This window comes from Motacilla alba, chromosome 1A (genome assembly GCF_015832195.1).
Source record: "Motacilla alba alba isolate MOTALB_02 chromosome 1A, Motacilla_alba_V1.0_pri, whole genome shotgun sequence".
NCBI lineage: Eukaryota > Metazoa > Chordata > Aves > Passeriformes > Motacillidae > Motacilla > Motacilla alba.
The window spans coordinates 63,389,607-63,409,863 of NC_052031.1; the positions used below are offsets into that span (position 1 = coordinate 63,389,607).

Sequence of the window (20,257 nt, forward strand, 5' to 3'; positions counted from 1 at the left end):
CTTATCTTTCCTATAGAGGAAAACCACCCTGAGATGTTTTGTTCTCAAAAAGTTCCTGGAGCTGTTTCACCTTGCATGGAATATCAGCCAAAGTTCTAATCCTTGTACAAATAAATCTTCTGTACTTGTATAAATTCACAGTAACACAGGGATGATGCCTATCAGTCCCACATGACCATATTCAGGTTATTTTGTTGGCTATGGCATTATCACAGCCTGTGGGAGAAGGATCTAATGCCTGGATACAAGATTTTTTTTTGTCTTTTGAGATGCTATTGTGCAAGAAAACAAGAAATCTCACAGCACCAGGGTATAAAATAAAACACTTCAACCTCACCTCACACACCACATTTCTTGGTACAAGGAAACACAGACATGCTTTGCTGGTCAGAATCAGAAGTATGAGAGCAATGCTTTCTCAGCAACTCCCCACCAGCATAATTGTAGAGATGTTCACCTTCTCCCCAGATATTCCTAGGAAAACATCATTCTCCTGATTTTTCAGAGCCACTATATTTGATAAACTTGTGTTAACACAATGGACATCTTCACAGTGAAATTCAAAAACCACAGATGGGGCATATCAGAGATCACACTGTGCCAAGGCTCTCCAAGCCTATGCCTCTTCTTTCATCAGCCAGTTGTACAGTTAACAATCCTTTGGATTCTTTCAGAATTATCTAATTCACTCAATCATGTGCCTAATTCCAAGCTGGTTCTTTTTATTAACATCAAAAGGCTTTGGATCAGGCTCTACTGAAAAAAAAGTAGGAGTTTTTCTACAAGGCTATTGTGCATTTTTTATCAGGTCCACAATAGCGCTTCTGTGACTCCTCTCTCTGCCTCACCTCTCACCCCACGTATTAGGAGATAACATGACATTAAAGAGCCATCAGTGTCCTCCAGGAAAGCTGCAGGAAGGTTTCTTGGCCTGCCAAGCAGCAGTTCTGATAAGGGATCACCTGCACAAGCAGCACATTCCTACCTCACTACCGACATTCTCTTCCAAGTACAGATGTCTTGCCACAAATTACTGTGCCTGAAAGGGTTTGGGTTGCAGCAGAAGAGATGGGAAGAGGGAAAAAGGAGTTCTTATTTTAAAACCACTTCTGCCTGATTCTGCAATTGAAAATAGCTTATGCCTGGAGGTTAGAGAGTGGCTGTCCCTAAGCATCTCTTTCCTAATTTAATCTCTACCCCTGCCACCCAAAATCATGCATTTATGGCCTTCACTGCAGTTATCATCAATCAATAATTTACAGCTTCAAAATACACATTCTCAAATGACACAGCTCTGGTCTTCATAATAAATCAAGGCCCTACCTGTGGGCAAAAACTTCCCTTACAACCAAATAAAAAGCCATTCAGTGGGATACCAGACAATTATAACAGCCCCAGTAGAAAAAGTAAATCGTAATAACAATATCCAAAGATGAACACAGAGCCCTTTTACCATCACCTCCCTGCCCTTACACTGTTGAAATCCCTGATATTTTCAATACTGAGTACAGAAAAGTACTCAAAAATCTACAAAACCATTTTTCAAAGCATGACTAATAAAAGTAGACCAGAAAGTTTATAGAGTAAGTAATTTTGAAGATGCTGAAAATTATTTATAAAAGGTGTTCTTATCACAAAACACACCCTTTAATACACCTGGAAAACATCAGAGAGTGGAAAATCACCTGAGTGAATAATGATAAATTTCAACTGAAAAATGGAGGGAGGGAAGGATGATTCAGAGTTTGTGTTCACTGCTCAATCTTAAGTAATGGTCTAAGTACCAACAAACAGGAAACATCTTTGCTAGGTGCTGAATGTCTTTCTCTCCTCTTGAAGCATATATAGTTTGAAGATGTTCAGCACATGATGTAACTGGGTACTCTAAAACTGGACCCTGTATAATCAGCCTTCCACTGGAAAAGTACAGGAATTGCAATGGTTTACTCTTCTAATTGCAAAAAAGAAACCAAATCTTACTTTAGACAATACTGATAGTCACAGGACATAACAGCATGTATTTACTGGTAATGTCAGTACTTTTAGAAAATAATCCATATAGCATGTATAATTGGGAGAGTGATTTTAAATCTGTGCATACATGATCCCTATCAGTTCACAATCCAAACTCCTTTTCCCAGCTCCACTGTCCTTCCCAGGAAATAAAAAACAAAGCAAAAAAATAACCCAGAGGTTGCACTAAACTAGGCTCACAGCTGGTTAGATGGAAATCACAGTCTGAGAACGACTGTAAAGAGGTTTAAATTTTCTGTCTGAGACCATGAGCTCTGGCTCCTAAGCCTTACTGTGGGGCTAGGGAGCCACCCTTTGGTCACTGCTCAAAGTGCAAAATCAATATATCTGCACACTCTGACAGCTTCTGCCCTCTGAGGAGGGCTCTTGATGAACACCTATAAATTTGCTGGTCTTGCCAACAGCTTTTCCAAGGTTTAACACCATGTCTCTGGTTTAACACCATTTGCAGTGTATCTTACCTCACAGAGATGGCAGGGAGGAGCACATGGGGGGCTTTGACCATGTTGTGTGAAATAAACAAAAAATGTTGTCACACTCCATGCCTTCTGTTCTCCATCCTGTCACGGACACAGACCAATTCCCACAAAGTGAGTGCCTGCAGCATCACTTCTCACTGAAATGAGGATTAAAGGAAACTGAACATTTGTAGCTTTGTAGGTTTCTCTTCCCAGAGTCCAAAATTGACTAAATGAAAAGGTTACACCTGAACTACAAACTACTTTGTGATAGACAGATGCAGATGAGTGTGAAAAGGAGAGCAACGCACAGAAAAAAACAACCAACTGCTAGCATATGATTTCAGCAAAATGGACACTGATGTAGAGAGGCAAAATCCTCTAAGAATGTAAAACACAGATACTAAGCTCAAGAGAGGTCAGCCGGCAGGGCAGAAAGGGAAACCCATGGAAAGCAGCCAGAGAGATTAAACCTAAGCCCCACACAACTCTTATTTCACATTGAAAACCACAAAACATTCCCAGAAAGGAAGAAACTTTTATGCTCCCTCTTAGCCTTGATGTGAGCTACCTTCTCAAATGCTTCTGCATTTTACGAGGAGGGACTGAGTTCCCAGAGTTTTCCATTTACTCCTCCCTCAGGACTTTGGGGGCTGTTGTTCTTTCTTTCAACCCGGGATCATCCTCTACCATAGTCAGCTTTTGTTTTTTGCTGGTCAGTATCACAGGGAACCAATCCATGAGCAGAGAAGATAAATAGTGGAGATATAAAGCACTGGATAACCCAGACACAGCAGGAAAGCAGCGGTCTGGAGGTTGGATACAGACTTGGGAGCACCAAGACCAGGAAACTTAGATTAACTACAGACTGTTGAGTGACCAAATAGAAAAGAAGAAAGAAGGAAGGAAAGAAACAGGCTGGAAATAGCCATTAGTTCCAATCACAGGTAATTAGCAGAGGTTAAATAATTAGCACTTGCTGAGGTAATTAGCACTCGCTGAAGCAGTCTGAATAGCCAAGGAAGCAGTTACAGCACTGAGGACAAATGTACTTCACATGCTCAGGAACTCTTTCAAACACTACATACCAGACGACGCTTGTGTTCCCACTAAATGAACATTCCTACTCACGTGTCACTTTTGGAGATGCAGATGCCAGCAGCTGGAAGGATCTCTCCAAGCCCACATGGTTAAGTTTGGAGCAACATGAGGACAACAGAGGAATTTCCAGTTGATCAGACTGCAAGGACTCCTTGGCTACTTCTAAAATCAAGGGCCTTTTCCTCCCACCACCAGAGAAAGGAGAGCACACCGGATCACTGAACATTTCCATTAGCTAAAAAGTAGTGTTTTAATTATTCTGTTAGTAGCTCTCAGGTACTTTTCCTTGCCCCAAAATACAAAAAGTGAATATGAAGTATAAAACTGATAGAAAGAAAATAAACAGGCCATGAGACAGTCATTACAGTGTTTGGTTTCTTTCCTGACATATGGGGCCACACACACTGCATACTTTTCTGTAAAGGATTTTGTTTTTAAAAAAGCATTTATTTTTATTTCAGCCTGTAGTAATGCAGTACGTTTAGATTCTTACACTAATTAATGCTACCACAAATCAAAACACCAGTTCGTATTTGGGACTGCAGTACTGTTTGGTGTCAGTGTAGGAGGCATTTGCACCATGGACTGACAAAAGGGTCTGGCTGTATTTACGGTCAGACACGTCTTTGCCTTCTGCATTTGAGCGGGTTTTCAAGGTGGTCACTTGGTTGCTGGAAGTTGAAACCAAGATAAACCCAGTGTGGAAAGACCTCTTCTGAAAGAGTAATCACACCAAGAAGATGATGTCATAGTTTTTGGAATTATGACTGCACTAAGAAATGAATGGGTTTGAAAGGACTTGATTTGATAAACCCCACTGCAAATCCAGCAGTGACAGGGTTTCTTGATTAATTTGCTAGAAAAGAGAATTTGGATGCGCCTTGGATATGACTCCCTCCACCAATATTGATCACAGTTGACTGTAGAATACTGAATCTGGAACTGAAAAGAAATTTAGGAAAGCAAGTAGCATAATGTGACCGAGATAATTTATCACCAGGCAATGGCACCCCGCTTATATTTATTCTGAAACGCTTCTGGAAGAAGCATCTTATGAAAGTCACCTAATTGTTTCATTGCAGAAGAGCAATTGTGTAGTCTGAAACTGTTGTCAAAACACAACAGTTGCACAATGTCTTCAAAGGAAATAAAAACACATGCACATGAACTTCGCTAATTGAAGTCATACAGAGCTGAGTGGCAGGCACCAGTTTGGGCTGAAGCATGACATTCTCCACCAGGCTGCAAAAGTTCCACCCAAAAAGGTAAATCTCAGACATCCAAAACACCTTGTGTTGTGATTGCTTTCATCCTGAAAGTGTTCAAACACAAATGCCCTCATTCTGGAGAAGTTTCCTGGGATTTTCTGTTTGGGTTGCTACAGGTGATTGGAAGCACCAAGATTAATGTGTGAGCACTGATTGGCAAGGCACTTTAAGACTGATAACCCTTTAGCAAGAACAGATTTCATTCAAAACTGTGGAAAAGCAAGGAGTTACAAGGACACTGAGGGAACCACTGCTACCTCATCCTCTGTACAACAGACCCGTCTTCAAAAGAATATTCAGATTCCTGAATTCTAATGAAGAAACAAAAAAGACACCTCCACACATTAGGAATATGTTCAGGTGCTTTAAATCTCATCTTACGTGGATGAACAGCTAGTGCAGAACCAGAATCCCTGCAATGTGTTTAGCACATGTCTAACCTGGCTCTTCTCACGGTCACCCAGAGCTTTTCCTCTGCTTGTTGTGAGGACACACTCTCCAGAGCTGGGCAGGCACCTCGAGAAGACCTTTTGCACTTGTGAGCTACAAGGAGAAAAGGGGCCAATTATGGCTGCAATTCTGTCATGCAAGAGGCAGGAACTGGGAGAAGCTCCTGCAGTATCCACTGCAGATCCCCACAAAGGAGTGCTCACAGTGACACCTTACAGTGCCCTTTACAGAAGTACAACACTGGGGGGCAAACCTGAGGCAACCTTCCCTGGTGACACGAAAGAGCCAACATGTCCCACTCTGGGGGACGTGTTCAGGGAGTCATTTAAGAGAGCCAAGCCTTCCATGCATGTCCCACAGGAGTGTTACCAACCAGGATGTGCTTGGAGCAGATCACCTCTGCACGTGATCAGGGACATCTTCACAACACACAGCTTGTCACCAACTGCAATTTGATCTTTAAAACTCAAGTTTTAAGTACCACAGAACACAACAAGGTAACTAAGACTCAAACCTTTGTGATAATTAGGAAACTCCACCCTTTGAATAAAGAGCCTTTTTACTTCTATCTTAATAGTAGCAAGAAATGCTGCCAACTTCCACTAAAGGAACATCTACTTTCCAATCAACAACTGTAGCCTCTACATAATTCCTACCAGTCCCTGGCAAAGCATTGCATTACAAATAATTCAGAGAAAGTCCTTGATGGGAACCCAATTACTGGCACTTTTGAGAATCTCACTTGCTGCCATGGAAGAGATAAAAATGGGATAGTATAAACAATTTGAAACAGTGTGCATTTGACAGAACATTGCTTGAGTAAAAACTGTATTTTGAAAGAAATAAATCCTGTTGTGATTTTGATTATACTAATTATTTACTTTATTGAATTGTTTCCACTTTTAGAATGAATATGTTTTGTTCTACACTGTCTACTAAGACAAAGAATAAAACCAGACTGATCAGTTTTGCCTTTGGAACTCCTGTATCAGTTGCCAACACAATAATTTTATGTTTAAATTACAAACAATACCTGGTAAAATTTTAATCCAAACTAGTAAAATTTTCAAATCCACATCTTAAAACTGCTTCTGGAAGCATTTCTCTTCATACTGAATTCTGAAACCTTTTTAGAGAACAGAATCAGTATTTTTTGCCTGCATTATGCAACCACATGACATTCTGAGTATGGAATTATTCAGAGGGAGCAATATTTAATCAAAGAACCATAACTGAACTGAAAAGAAAACTCTCGTGCTGTTACACTTCTCGCCCATCAGGCAAATACATGGAACAGATCAGAATGTTTTGTCCAAAGGCTGGGAAGCGCCCCAGGGACTCCCAAGTGTCTGTGAAGATGTTATACTTCAGGAAGAGACGCTGCTCCAAGCTGGAAGACAGAGTAATATTCCTACTCAAGATATAGACTCCATCGTTGTGGAGAGTGCAAGTCAAGTTAAGGCCGGATTTGGATGAGTTCTCATTGAGGTAGAGCCACTCTTTGGTGGCAATGTTGTAGGACTGCACCGTCAGCACGTCCTCACTGGGGCTGGATCTCTGGCTTGGTCCGAGGTCGAGGATGCAGCCCCCCACCAGGTAGATGGTCTCCTCCACAGACAGCATCTGCTGCTTGCGGACGTGCACGTCACACAGCTCCAAGTTGGTCCAGGAATCAGAAGTGGGACAGTACTGCAGGATGCTCATGTTCCTGCCTGAAACAGAGAGGAGACATTCGCAAATCAACCATTCAAGGCACCCGTGGGGGAGCGTTTTTCTTTCCTACAAAGCGTCCCAGCCTTTCCTGCAGATTGCTCACACACTTGCAGGGCAAGCCAGGGGAGAGAAATGGTGATCACTGACAACTGCAGCTCTTTGCCCTTGACGAGAAACTTGGAACGTTCTGTTCCTTGGCACAGGGGGAAAAAATGATGCTACTTCTGGCACATTACATGATGTAAATTGTCTGGGCCCACAAATTTTAGCAGAATCTAATCCCTACCTTTCACCTTATGGTTTTAATTTTGTCTGTGATTGATACATAAGTATTTTTTTACAAAGAGGGAAATGGAGCAATATTCTCATCTCCAGAAGTGGTCACAGATGAATCAAACTATCATGAAGAGAGTACACTTCATTAATGGCTGCCAAGTGATGATTTATCATCCAAGCTTAACTCCGATACTTTGCACTTCATTCCATAAATCAAAGTTTTATGGAATAAAATTTGTAAAGCTGGTTACATTTCAGCAAGTGGTCTGGATGACCTAAGGGCACTTTATAAAGAGAGAAACACACATTGTCAAATTAATCTAAGAACCAGGAAATCTGTGCTCTGCCATCAGGCAGAGGCTCAGAAAGAAGCTGAAACCATCTCCATAATTCACAACTCAGTGTGTGCACATGCTTGCTTGTTATTCCACAAAACTGTTACAATGCCACCCTGATTTATAGTGCAGTGAAGACCCTGGCTGTGCCCAAGGCTTCACTAAATTATCACAGAATGCACACAACTCAGTAAATTCAGTTCCAGTCTCTGGAGACCTGAGCTCAAATCCAGCCTCAAGTGACAAGCAGGAACAGGTTTGCAGACTCTAGACAGGTCTTTTATTAAATCTCCTCCACAGTACCAGTCTGTCCTGCATGATGACTTCCAGATGAGCTCCCAGGGGGAAGAGCAGACAGGGACACACTGACAAGTTCTGTGAGGGCACAGGTATAAATAGCCAGAAATATAACTGGATTGTCGTGAATGAAGTGCATCAGTGGCATGATCAGGGAGGTGCTGCTCCATCCAGCATTTGCACCCTGATTATTTTCATGGCAGTGCTCTGTGAAACTACAGCTCTACATATAGATGACCTTTGTCTGCAAACAACCTATCATCTCTGACTCATAAAGGGGAGGAGAAGTCCCAATTAAGTTTCTATGACTATCTATAGCAGTAAACTTCCCCTGTAAAATGTGCTATTTGAGAGGAGGTGTATGAAATAGAAGTCCATTGCAACATGGCCCTCACATGCTCAGTCCACAGCCTGGGTGTTTTACATCCACTGAAACAACAAAAAAACCCCAAAACAAAACCCACAATACAAAATATGAACACTACAGTGTGTGACATGGAATTTCTATTAGGATCTAGGTTCAGAGGTGAGAACTGCAAACTCAAGAGAAGGACTTTATTCAAGAAGCGTCATTATAATTTACAGTGGGAAATTCCAGATCCTGCCATCTTTTGGAAAGTGCAGTCTCAGAGAAAGCTCTACACAAATTTAAAAAACAGCCCACAAAATCTACGAAAACTGAGGTACATATTACAGAAATACCAAAAATTACTAAAAATAACGTAATAAAAAAACCATTAATTGCTGCATGTGTTTTATGTAGTAAAGATAGCAAACCAGCATATAGACCTTAGTGTTTCTCATATCTTTAGGTCTAAACACTTTCTGACATCGACATACTTCAGAAGAAAAATCACCAGTGTAACTGTGGCAATTCTGGTGTCTAAGTCTGCTACCAAGATGTCACAGAAAAACTGATTCTAGACCCTTGTTCAGGAAATTATTTATAGCAAGCACAGGTGTTTGCTGGCCTGAGTGATCCTGGATTTATACCGAAGCCTAAATGTGCTAGCTATCTATTGCTCAAAACTTCCTATTGTTTTACTGATCGATTTCCATTGAAAAAGGCTTTTAGGAAAAGACCTGGGAAACGACAGAGGTTTGGAGGGCAGCAGCAATCCCCTGGAGCATGAAGGAAGCCAGAGATAACTCACAACTCTCGTTTAGCTGAACCTACAGGCACAGCAAGTACTGAGTCAGGAGCCTGACACAGGGTAGCAATCCTGACTGCACATGCCTCGTTCAGGAGTTTGAAAGGATTGGGATCTGCATCAGCAATGTGCTGATCTTCCTCTTCGTGACACCAGGACTAGGCAGCCTGATGAAAGCACAGCACAAGTATCAGAAAAGGAACTTGCAGAGTGCAGAGGGTGTAGGAGAAAAGCTGGTCCTCCAGTAATTGTGTAGCACTCTTAACCAAATCAGAGGCTTTTCACCTCACCTCTTCTTTCTCTCTCTCTAGATAAAAAATGCCAAACCCCTAATCCTGGCCTCTAGAGACAAGACTTCCCATTAACCTGTTTCAACCCCTTCTCCTCGTTCTCTTGTCTCACAGGATGTTTCCCTTTGGATCTGACTTTTCAGCACAAGTGTCTCATGCCAGACATCTCAGAGTCCCAGTGCTGGACAGGAGGGAGCACAGTGGCCCCAGCAGTGGCCCCACAGTGGCCCACAGATCCTGTACTGGGGGTGACCAGCGGATTGGGACTGCAGCACACACAGCACAGCACAGCTCTCCATATAGACAAAGGCACATTTTCCTCACAGAAGCCACCAGGCTCTGGGTCAGAATGGTCTGGACAAAATGTATTTGAGGGTTTTCATCACCAGAAGGACCTTAAGGGGTGGCAGTGTGTCTTTTATACACTTTAAAATGATTCAGAGCTCAAATCTATTCAGACACTAGAAGCTTGTTCTAACATCAGTTTAGTTTTGCTTGCAGTACTATCTGTAAAAGCTGATCTGTCTTCTAATTTCATTCTCTGCTTGGAAAGAAAGCCTTAAAACTTCTGTGGTTAACTGAACTGGGCAAAAGCCAAATTCTAACTTACGAAATCCTGGTAAATACTGAACATTTGACACGTTTAAAAAATTGACTTCCGAAGCTCTGAGAAAATGTCTTCCTCCCAAAAAATGGCACTATTTACTTAAGGACTGAACAAATGGGAGCTTTTTTTTAACTGAACTTGTTTGCCCACTGGATAAAAGAACAGTAATTGTCAGAAGAGAATGAAACTTCATATCCTCCCCTCTGTAGTGTCCACAGAAAATTTGGTATAGACATTTAGTAAGCTGAAAGTATTGGTTCTTGCTTCAACATTTGATTGTTCTATTCCATTATTAAGGAATAACTTGAATTTGCCTGTGAAACACTGAAATACTGTGGTAACAAGACCATGACATCTATTAATACATGAGAAATACTAAGACAGGCAGATATTTTCTATGAATTTTTCCTTCTGACAGTCTGAACCAGGTATTTAAGAAGCAAACAAAGTATATATGTTGAGACCTCTCTCTACTGCGTGATTAAGGAAAGGGGTAGTGGCTAAGCTGGGAGCTGAAGCACCCATCAGCTTGCTCTCTGCAAGTAACAGAGCCCCAGGTCCACACAGTTTTGGAGAAAAACCCCAAAACCTGATTCTTTTTGATAGAGCTATTGTTTTGTTTTGTTTATTTCATCAATAATTTTCTAACAGCAATTTCTTTCTTTGTGTTTTAATCAGCATTATGCAGCCTTCTACACGAGTTCAAAAGCTTTCCTGAAGAACAGGAGAAAATTAGCTGGGCCTTGGAAACAACCAGGTAAAAAGCAACAAGAAGAAACAGCAAACTTGTTACCTCGTGCAGTGTATCCTCCAATAACATAGATCTTGCCCTTGCATTCACAAGCTGAGAATTCTGCAAGAGGGTTTGGCATGGACGCCACAAAATTCCACCAGTCATTCTCCGGGTTGTAGCACTCCACATTGGAAAGGGACTGGCCACCGATGGCATAGAGCTTTCCACTGACAGCCAGGAGCTTGAAGTTGGACCTGAAAGAACAGATTGCAGTACTGAAATGAGGTGCATCCATGTGCAGAAATACAGAGGAAAGTTCTTCCTACCCAGGCTCTGACACACTCATCACCACTCACAGCTTGCAGCACTGCTTGAGGAATCTGCAGCATCTGACCTCTTCTGTGCCAGGCCAAAATGCTGTAACTCTACTGCAATCACTCAGGACAGTAACCAGTGACAGTTTGAGTGGTATTGACGATGCTGCTGAGACTGAGGAATATTCTATTTTGTATTTCAGTCTGTGCCAGTTCAGCTCTAGATGTTCAGTTAACCAATGTGCTCAGCAGACAGGTCACTTTTATCAGGCTTTTAACAATGTGACATTGGTAGAGAAAAGTACATCACATGGACACACAGAGAAATAAATAATTTCAGTTTAAATTGCAGAAATTTCAAACAAGGCTTGATGGATGCCTACGAATGCATACTTGTTTTAGGCTTCATTACGGAATCTCTTTAATAACCCTAATAAAAAAGCAATTAGAAGTGGAACACATTGAATTCTGTTCAGCAAAAGAAAGAAGACAGAATCCTCTGTAGCCTATTCAGCATTAAACTACTAAATACATCCTCTGAAGCAAGATCTATCTGTAAATTATGTTTTACCCACTGCTGAACAAAAATGACATTGCACCCCATGAGCGATGCCCTCCAAACAGGTCATTTATTTCTTAGTCTGTTCCACTATGCTCTCAAAATTCATGCATGGCAAAGGGCAACTTCCTAATTCTGAAGCTTGAGAAGTCTCCTATCTCACACCCTGAAGGTAACGCAGACAGAAACAAATGGTCCATGGGTATTAGAGGTGCAGATCTGGAGGAAGAACCTGGAGGATGTGAAGACAGAACTCTTGTATGCTGCTCTTCCTTCCAGCTAGGGAAGCTGGTCTAACAAAGGCTGAGCTTTCCCTCTCCCCAGGAAGTCTCATTGCCTAGAAAAGTTGTTCCTTCTCTTCTGCTGAGCCAATTGAGATTTTACCACTACTATCCCAATTAACTGGATGTGTGGCAGTCCCTCGAGTGCACCAGCTCAGCACAAAGCAAAACAGGAAACACTGTTACGTCTGTAAAACTGAAATGATGTTTCAGACCTGCACTGGCCTGCTGAGCAGCAAAGGGAGTAAAACCCTGTAGGAATCCAACATTCAAAACTTACTGCTAAGTACTTTTGCAGGGTTTTGTCTGGATAAAATGAACCCTGCCTAGCTGCAGACTGCCCTGCAACTTCTTTTATTAAATCTATTTGGAAAAAGGATTTGTTTCCAGATGGAATCACTTTGTTCTTGTCAGCCTGATACAGCTTTGGAAACTAAAATGCTCCTTTGAAGGAATTAATAGCTTTTTATTCTTTTTTTTTCCCCTGACATCTACGATTAGGTCAGTCTGTTCATATTCCCTCAATAGCAATTATGCCTTCCATTTCAGAGAATCCAGAATAACATGGCAATCAAAAGCAGGTATGAAATGAGGATAACTACTTGCAAAACATTATGATTTTGAAAGCAATATACCTATTGCAAAAGTTAGGACAGAGAAAAAATTTCCACAAATTAACGAAGGGGCAAAACTACTGGGAAAGTTATCTATTGAAACACAAACAGCACAACTTTCAGCTTTAAATATTCTAAAAGGAGGCCAGAAACCTTTGTGTCAGTCATTTAACCACTTCCAAACACTCGTTAAAATGGATGACATTCAGTGGAGGTATCTCAGATTTATGGAATTCATTAACAATAAGGTTCATTTTACTCAAAAGTAGCTGCAAGTATCCATCAGCACACTTCATATGAAAGTTTGGACAATAGCTCAATATGTTATGAAAAACTTCTGCCATTCACCTTTCCATGCCAGTAACAGCAGGTGTCTTTATGGAGAGAGCACATTAGGAAATATTTAGTGCATTTTTAGTCTCTTTTAATGTGTTGGAGCAGCTGGAAACAAGGAAAGCAAACACTGAGCAAGCAGCCAGCTCTCCACAACCAACAACTGTTCCATGGACCACAGCCTGGAAACAGAGGGGCCGAATCAGTCAGATTCCACCACGACGGAGCTCCACTCGCACCTGCGACTCATCTAAACCTGAGGGATCAAGACATACTTTCCAAAAACCAGGCCTAGAGGGTCCCTTCTTGCTGGGACAAGGCGAGGTACAAGCTGTCTTCTGCTGCCCCACTGACTCTGAACAGGAGCCCAGGAACAGCAGTGAGAGGGAACTGTGGGGTTTTACCATCGCTCCAAATCCTTTCTTCACTCAACAAAGTGCAAAGCGCTGCGTGCACAAAGGAAGGAAAATATAACACACCAATGCCAAGGAGCTGGAGCAGAGAGGCTTTCTGCATGCAAGGCAACATTCCACAGCTTCCCAAAGTCCCCCGTGGCTCTGCATTGTGCTAGGTGTATCTGCAGGAGCCTGTGGTGCCAGTGGCTACGAAGGACACATACGGTTTTTGTTCACTGAGGTACAACAAAAAAGAGCCCAGATACCGGGGAGGACCTTCTGATCAGAGGGGTGGCTAAACATGGGAACAAGAGACCTGGGAGGAAGATTCCAGTGTAGGTTGGAATCTACACTGCTGGAGGATTTCTAGAGCAAGTAAAATATGTATTTATTTGCAAGGTAGCCTCGGTCCTGCTGCAGAACACGAGCCTTGGAGCAACCAGCATTGTTTCTTCCTGCCAAATGATGAATTTGACCTTGAAATTTCTCAAAAATCAGACGACCTCTTTATTCTAGAGTTAAAGCACTTACAACAGAGACAAGGAATCATGAAAGCGTAGTTATGGAGCAATTCCAAAGCGTTTTACATATTTTCAATGAGTTCCTTTTTTTCCCTTTTTTTATATTTCTTATGTGAATTTGCAGAGTACACTGCCTCAAACATTTAGCTTTAGAAGTGTGTTACACATTTGTGGTAAGTAAGGTATGGACGGTTCTAACTTAAAAAAGTCTATTTTCTTCCAGCACAGAAGAATTTTGAGTAAAAAAAAAAAAAAAAAAAAAGAGTAAAAAATTAGGAAGGAGAAGGTCTCCTGAATAAGCAGCATTCCCCAGAAGCATCATCTCCTACATTCCTGTAAGAGTCCTGAGCATGGCAGTGGTTCAGGTACATATTGCTCACAAAAATCATGTTCCATGTGCATAGCCTGGGGTGCTTACATAGGTCTTCCAGGCCCGGAAGATTTACCTGCTGTGAGTAGGAAGGTTCTGAAGGAAAACAGAAGTGGAATATACAGCTATAACTGGCACATGCAGTAGAAATTCTGAGTATATTATTTTTAAATAGTAAATTTCACCAGACAGTGTTCACTTAAAAAAAAAGAAAATGTTTGGAAAGGTATTCAAGGACATTACTGCAACCATCCCCTGTTCACTTTGTTACCTTCTTGACTCCAAAGGCCACAAGTGATCTTGGGCAACACTAACATGGAGCTGCTTCTATTAAAAAGTTCAAGTCATTCACTCTCTTGAGAATTCCAAGTAAAGAAACACGTCTAGAATGAAAAGGTCTAGAAAACCTGATCTGCTGTGGACTATTTGTGATCAGCACTGCATTTAGCACTCAGACGATGTGAAATTCCATGCTCAGCCACGGGCTTCCTTGGTGAGCCTGAGCACATTCTTTTAGCTCCCTAGGGTATGCAAAAATTGGGAATAACACTCTCTGAAGCTCCTGGGGGGCATCACAAGAACCTTATACAGGACTTGCCTATTGTGAAAAAGTTTGAAACTAAAGCAATAAGACCTGTACACCTAAAAAGAAAGCCAACAGTGAAGACCCAAACCACAATGGCTGCTAAACATTCAAGTGGCTTTCATCTTCTACTTAGAAGTAAGTTAGGAGAGTTTCATCTAAGCATGAGGAGACTACAGCAACGGAAATAATTCATGATAAAAATACCATACAACTTGAAATGTTTGTTTAGGGCAGAAAGCTCTTTTAAGAAGAGTAGAGCAGCAAAATTATATCCATAATTCTTCAGCCTTCCTTCAAGGCCAACACATGCAGTCACTCATGCAGGACAAATCCAGATCCTCTGCTGTCTGAAGTCAAACCAACTTCAATGGAAACTAGAGCCCTCCCTGAAGGTATGTCAAATTTCACCCATGGGATGTAATTATATCAGCTGACATAAATTCATTTGCCAGACAGTCACATGGCTGTAATTCCTAAGCAGAAGGCTGGGCAACCACCCTGCTTATTTTACTACAACATAACAAACTAAAAATACAATGCCATGCGAACTGCAGCTGTAATTGCAGCACAGATGTGTGGCAGACAGGCATCAGCACTGGCCATGCAGCATGCAAAGCCCTCACGGTAAAAATGGTGCTGCTCCTGGCTCCCAGGGCACAGGCCATCCCTCCCTGCCACAAAGCACCAAGCAGGTCATCAGGAGCTGACATGTTATGTCAGATAGAAAAAGTAATAATTAACTGCAGAGCTGAGACTCCGTGAAGCTGGTAAAATCAGAAATGTGTTTTGCGAAGGGGTCAGCTGAGTTTCCATGAAAAAAAGTTCCCGCAGTTAATCAGGGAACAACATCCTCACTGCTACTTTGCAGGTGTAATTCTGGGTACTTTTTGCCTGCAATAACTACCATGGAATTTAAGAGTAAAGATTATTCCAAAAACATCCATTTGCACGCTGTCTTTCTGCAGAAAATGGTCAGTGGGAAATTCTAGTCTAAGGAACACCTTGTTGTCACCTGTGATGGGTTTGAAGATGGATGTGGCAATGCCACTGAAAACAGTAACAGGAGAAAACATCTGTGTTTGTTTCAAGTATAATGATTATACATCCTAGCAAGAACAAAAAAAAATAAAAGAAAGCATGGAGGAAAAAAGGCTGATCTAGAGTTTGAAGACACAAACTGTAAGGTGCAAAAAGGTCCTTGAAAAGGTATTTTTTAAAAACCCACGTTGCAGAGTCAACATACATAGTAACAGCTCTCTTGCTATAGACATCACAGAAACAGAACCTCATGATTTGATCAATGTGGCACTTCCGTGCTGAAGTTAATTTCCATAGGAGACACTGTGTGGGCTGACCCCACTCTGCTTTTCTAGTGAGGCCAAGTTCTCCCAACCCTGTTCACACAGGGGAACAGCTAGCTAAAACATCTCTGTTCCCCAGGTACCTCAGGGAACTCTGCTACAGGCTCAGCCTGTAAGAAAGGTCTGTAAGAAAAGGTGTTTGTAGTGCTAAAAAGCCAAACATTCATTTTGCAGATGAAACTTTTCCAGCGCCGTTCCAAGCAGTCAGAAACACTGAGAAAAATGGTTTCTGATCAGTTGCGATGACTAATTAGGGAGGTGATTATTTTAGTAAAATTCTCGCAATACAAGAAGTGGGGGGGGAAAGGTGAAATGGGAAAGACTTAATTTTAGGTCTAATCCCTGTTTTGAGGGGGTTTAGGTGGCAAAGGCTAAATAGAGCCAGGAATAGAAACTGCAGTTTTACTACCCAGATACAAAGCATTTATGCCAACGGCTTGGGTTTCTGTGCGTGCTCTTTCAATTCACTGGATAGAGAAGAGGATTTCCAATCTACAGTGAATTTTGGCCTCCTTACTTTCCAGAGAGAAAAGATAAAATGTAAAATACTTTTACTGAAACGGAAACAAAGAGGAAGTTCATGTTGGAAACAAAGCCAGTTTGTTTCAGTGAAATGAAAGCCTTTGTCTTTGTAACTCCTAAGTGTGGTTAAGGTAGAGGAGCCACAACCTTGGCCAGGGAGAAGGCCTCTCTTCTTGGGCCCTCTTCAAGGCTAGGTCTCTATTACTCTTTCAAGTATAATTATACAAGTGCTTCTGAATGCAAACTAAAACATCAGTGTGTAATAAATGGTTCAAAAGGATAAAGGTAAAAAAGAAAAACTGTCAAAACGATGAATGATTCCCAGATCCAAACATTTCCAGAAAGTGAGAAATTTCTCACCATCTTCCTGACGTTTCTCTTGTATTTCACTGAAGTGTAGGCCTACAAAACATGCAGATTTTTATGAAAGTACAAACCACCGGACAACTGCTGCAACTAAATTGTTCGGGCCACCTCCAGTTCTGGTATAGCCTGTACATCCCCGCTAAGAGCAGGAAAACTTGTCACATACTTAACTGGAGCTAAAATACACCAAAAAGAAAGCGGGAAAGGAGTTTTCTCATTGGGTTTGTTTGGTGGTTCAGAGCACAGACAGGTCTGCATCGCATCCTAAGGCTGAGCCAGTGCCATGTGACTGAACAGGACCTATCTCAACACCAGACAGGGACACACGTGTACCCCAGGGAGCAGAGGTTACCTCTTCTGGTTCATGGAGGCCAGCTGGCTCCACTCGTTCAGGCACGGGTTGTAGCAGTGCGCGGCCGAGATCTCCTGGCTGGTGATGCGGTAGCCGCCGACGATGAACAGGTAATTGTCCAGCGTGGCCGAGCCGTAGCCGCGGACGCTCACCAGGTCGGCGGGCAGGTTGTTGGCCAGCGGCAGCCACCGCTGCGCCTCCTCGTCGTACCTGAGCATGGCCCAGGGCGCGTCCCCCGCGGGGTGACAGCCGGCGGGCAGCCCCGGCGGACAGGCGCCCATGAAGTCCCCGAGCAGCACGAGGGTGGCCGTGCCCCTCATGCGCCGCTCCCGCAGCTGCTGCTGCAGCGCCGGGGGCAGCAGGAGGTGCGGGCGGGCGTCGGGCCTGCGCAGCACCTGGTGGTAGTGGGCGGCCATGAAGTCCAGGCAGGCGTCGTGCAGGTCCTGCAGGCCGTACACCTGCGCCAGGCGGTGCAGCTCGAAGCAGTTGCCGAGCCGCACCTGCGACAGCAGCAGCCGCAGCAGGGGCGTGACCTGCAGGTAGGACGCGGCCTCCACCAGCTCCTCCAGCAGCGGCGGCTCCTCCTCGCCGCCCTCCTCCTGCTCCAGCCTGGCCAGGCAGGACGTGTTGATGAAGTCCAGCACCAGCTCCAGCCCCAGGGCGCTCAGCCCCCCGCGCAGCAGCTGCTCCTCCTGGCCCTGCCCTGCCTCCCGCATGCCCGAGCGGTAGAGCGCTCGGAAATAGTCGCTCTGCTCGATCAGCTTCCTCTTGCACACCGGGTAGCACTTGTCCCCCAGCCGGATCTGCACCACCTCCTCCCCGGCACCGGCCCCATCCCCTGCTTCCCCTTCCCGCTCCTCTTCCTCCTCCTGCTGCCGCCGCCGCCGCCGCTCCGCCAGGGACATCGCTCACCGCGGGCCTGGCCGCGCCTCAGCCCGGCCGGAGCCGCCGCGCCGGCTCCTCCTCCGCCGGCCGGGCCGGGCCGGGCCGGGCCGGGATGGGCGGAGCGGCCCCGGGATGCCGGGAGGCGCTGCCGCCGCTCCGGCCCTGCAAGGAGTGACAAGGGGAAGCGAAAAAAAAAAAAAAAAAAAAAAAAACCAAACCAAACCCGCACACAGGGAGGAAAGAGAAAAAAAGCCCGAAAAAGGCAATGTTTGAGCGCTCCGGCACTGCCCGCCGGGGGGGCCGTCAGGGCATCCCTCGGGCCCAGCCAGGGCGGGTATCAGGGGCACGGTGGAAAGGCTGGTGCTGGGCTCCAGGGCACAGCCCAGAGGCGCAGCGATCCCCCCTGGTGCTCCCCTCTCCTGATTTGGGCCGGGATCGCAGCCGCAGCCGCAGCTCTAACCCCTTGCCATAAATGTACCGCTGCATCCCTGGCGAGGGGCAGCATTCCCGAGGCACACGCGCAGGGAAAAAGCAGCGGGTGAGCGGCACAGCCAGTCTGGTGCCATCGCATCCCCGAACTGCCGCATCCCTTCCCGAGCTGAATCCCCCGGGGCTCCCCCTGCCCGGCCAGAGCAGCAGAGGGACCCGGCAATGGCAAGTGCGATACGTGGCTCTGCTCTGACCCTCCTGGCTCCCTGCGTGTCCCAGCCCCTGGTTTGCCCCGTGAAGACACTGCATAACCTGTTCTGCTGCTCCATCTTTTCTATTTACACTGAGTTCCTGGAACAGGACATCTCACGAGTGAGCTACGTACCAGGGTCCTGAGTTTGTTTGGCATGAACAAGGAAAGAGCAAATTAACAACTGAGCATCTTGGGCAAGGGTAAAATGATAGATTTGCTGTTTGCCTTGTTATATTCTTCAAACACAATAACAGTCTTTTATTTTAAAGAACCCTACCATGTGCCAAAACAGATGAGAAGTCTGCCATGCCTGTATTCTTATATACTGATATGTATCATAAAGATGTTCAAAATATAATAAATATAATAAATATTTATAATATTTATTATTAATAATATTAATAATATAATATAATATTTCCTTCGGATATTGCAGACCAGAAACTCTTAGAAACTCTTTCCCTTTAGCAGTAGTGTGACTCATGTCCAGTTTGTGCAGCTTCCTTAGTTTTCAGACAACTCCCTATTTTCACTGCTCAGAACGGATTTTTTTCTCCCCACTATTAAAACATTTCAATGGTATTAGTCTGTTTTGTGGGGGTTTTTTTCCCTCTCTTTTAAGGAAGACAGGGTTTTTTACTTTTTTAGCATTTCCTCTATGAAATGATTGTGATCCTTTATCACTGTTTTGTTGATCTTCAGCTTCTTAACTCTAGCCCATGGAAATGGCACAAATGTCAATCTCAGTTACAGGTGCTCTTTTCTGCTGCCTTTTATAAAAGCATTTTTTGAGGTGAAGTAGATTTCTGTGCGTGTTTGTTTTCTACCTCACTTCCAAGCATCTTCATCATCTTGCTTTTGAGGGGCCCATTTCATGTTCTGAAATCCTTTTCTAGAGGATCTCAACCAGACCAAAAGAGGTTTCTTCACTTGCTGGGTCACCATCACCTCTCACCTTCTCTTTCCTACTAATGTGTTTCACTGTTTGCTTGGTGTTTCACTTTTTGGTTTGTGTTCCTCTTTCAGTCTTTCTCATTATTTAATTAATATTCAAAGTCCACTTTCCTGTCTTCTGTTCTTAATAAAGCACCACAACATTTTGCTTCTTGAGTTTCTTACACCTAGTTGAAGTTTAAGTATGAGCACTCGGCTGTTTTTTTCTCTGCTTCAGGTTCAGCCTTCAAAAGATTATCCCACACAACACAGTGTCTCACCCCCTCAGTAGGAGTCCAACCCTTAATTCCTTCTTGTCCTTTAATTCCCACAGGCAGGCATTTCAAGCAATTGTAATCCTGATTACTCCCGAGGAAAACAGAGATCTCATGTTTGGCATGGCCAGCAGGCTGTCCTGTTGGAATACAGCAGGATTGCCATCTTTAGACATCTACTTTGGAGTCTCTTAT

The 20,257-nt window shown here is 43.7% G+C and overlaps 1 protein-coding gene across 1 annotated transcript; it reads right to left on the reverse strand.

The window, feature by feature from the left end:
- Positions 1-3,662: 3,662 nt before the first annotated feature.
- On the reverse strand, positions 3,663-18,228 carry KLHL42 (kelch like family member 42). The gene is made up of 3 exons (XM_038155314.1): positions 17,288-18,228; positions 10,774-10,967; positions 3,663-7,023 (listed from the first exon to the last, which is right to left on the reverse strand). The coding sequence occupies exons 1-3, from the start codon at positions 18,190-18,192 to the stop codon at positions 6,572-6,574; spliced, it is 1,551 nt and encodes a 516-aa protein (XP_038011242.1). The 5' UTR covers positions 18,193-18,228; the 3' UTR covers positions 3,663-6,571.
- Between the last annotated feature and the right edge of the window lie 2,029 nt (positions 18,229-20,257).

What these genes read in the sequence shown, in the direction of transcription:
- KLHL42 (XM_038155314.1), bottom strand. Translation starts at nt 18,192, where the DNA reads ATGTCCCTGGCGGAGCGGCGGCGGCGGCGGCAGCAGGAGGAGGAAGAG. An exon ending in GCCTCCATGAACCAGAAGAG is followed by an intron (nt 10,968 to 17,287) that starts GTAACCTCTGCT and finishes CTGTTCTTTCAG; the next exon opens with GTCCAACTTCAAGCTCCTGG. An exon ending in TGGAGGATACACTGCACGAG is followed by an intron (nt 7,024 to 10,773) that starts GTAACAAGTTTG and finishes TCTCTGTTTCAG; the next exon opens with GCAGGAACATGAGCATCCTG.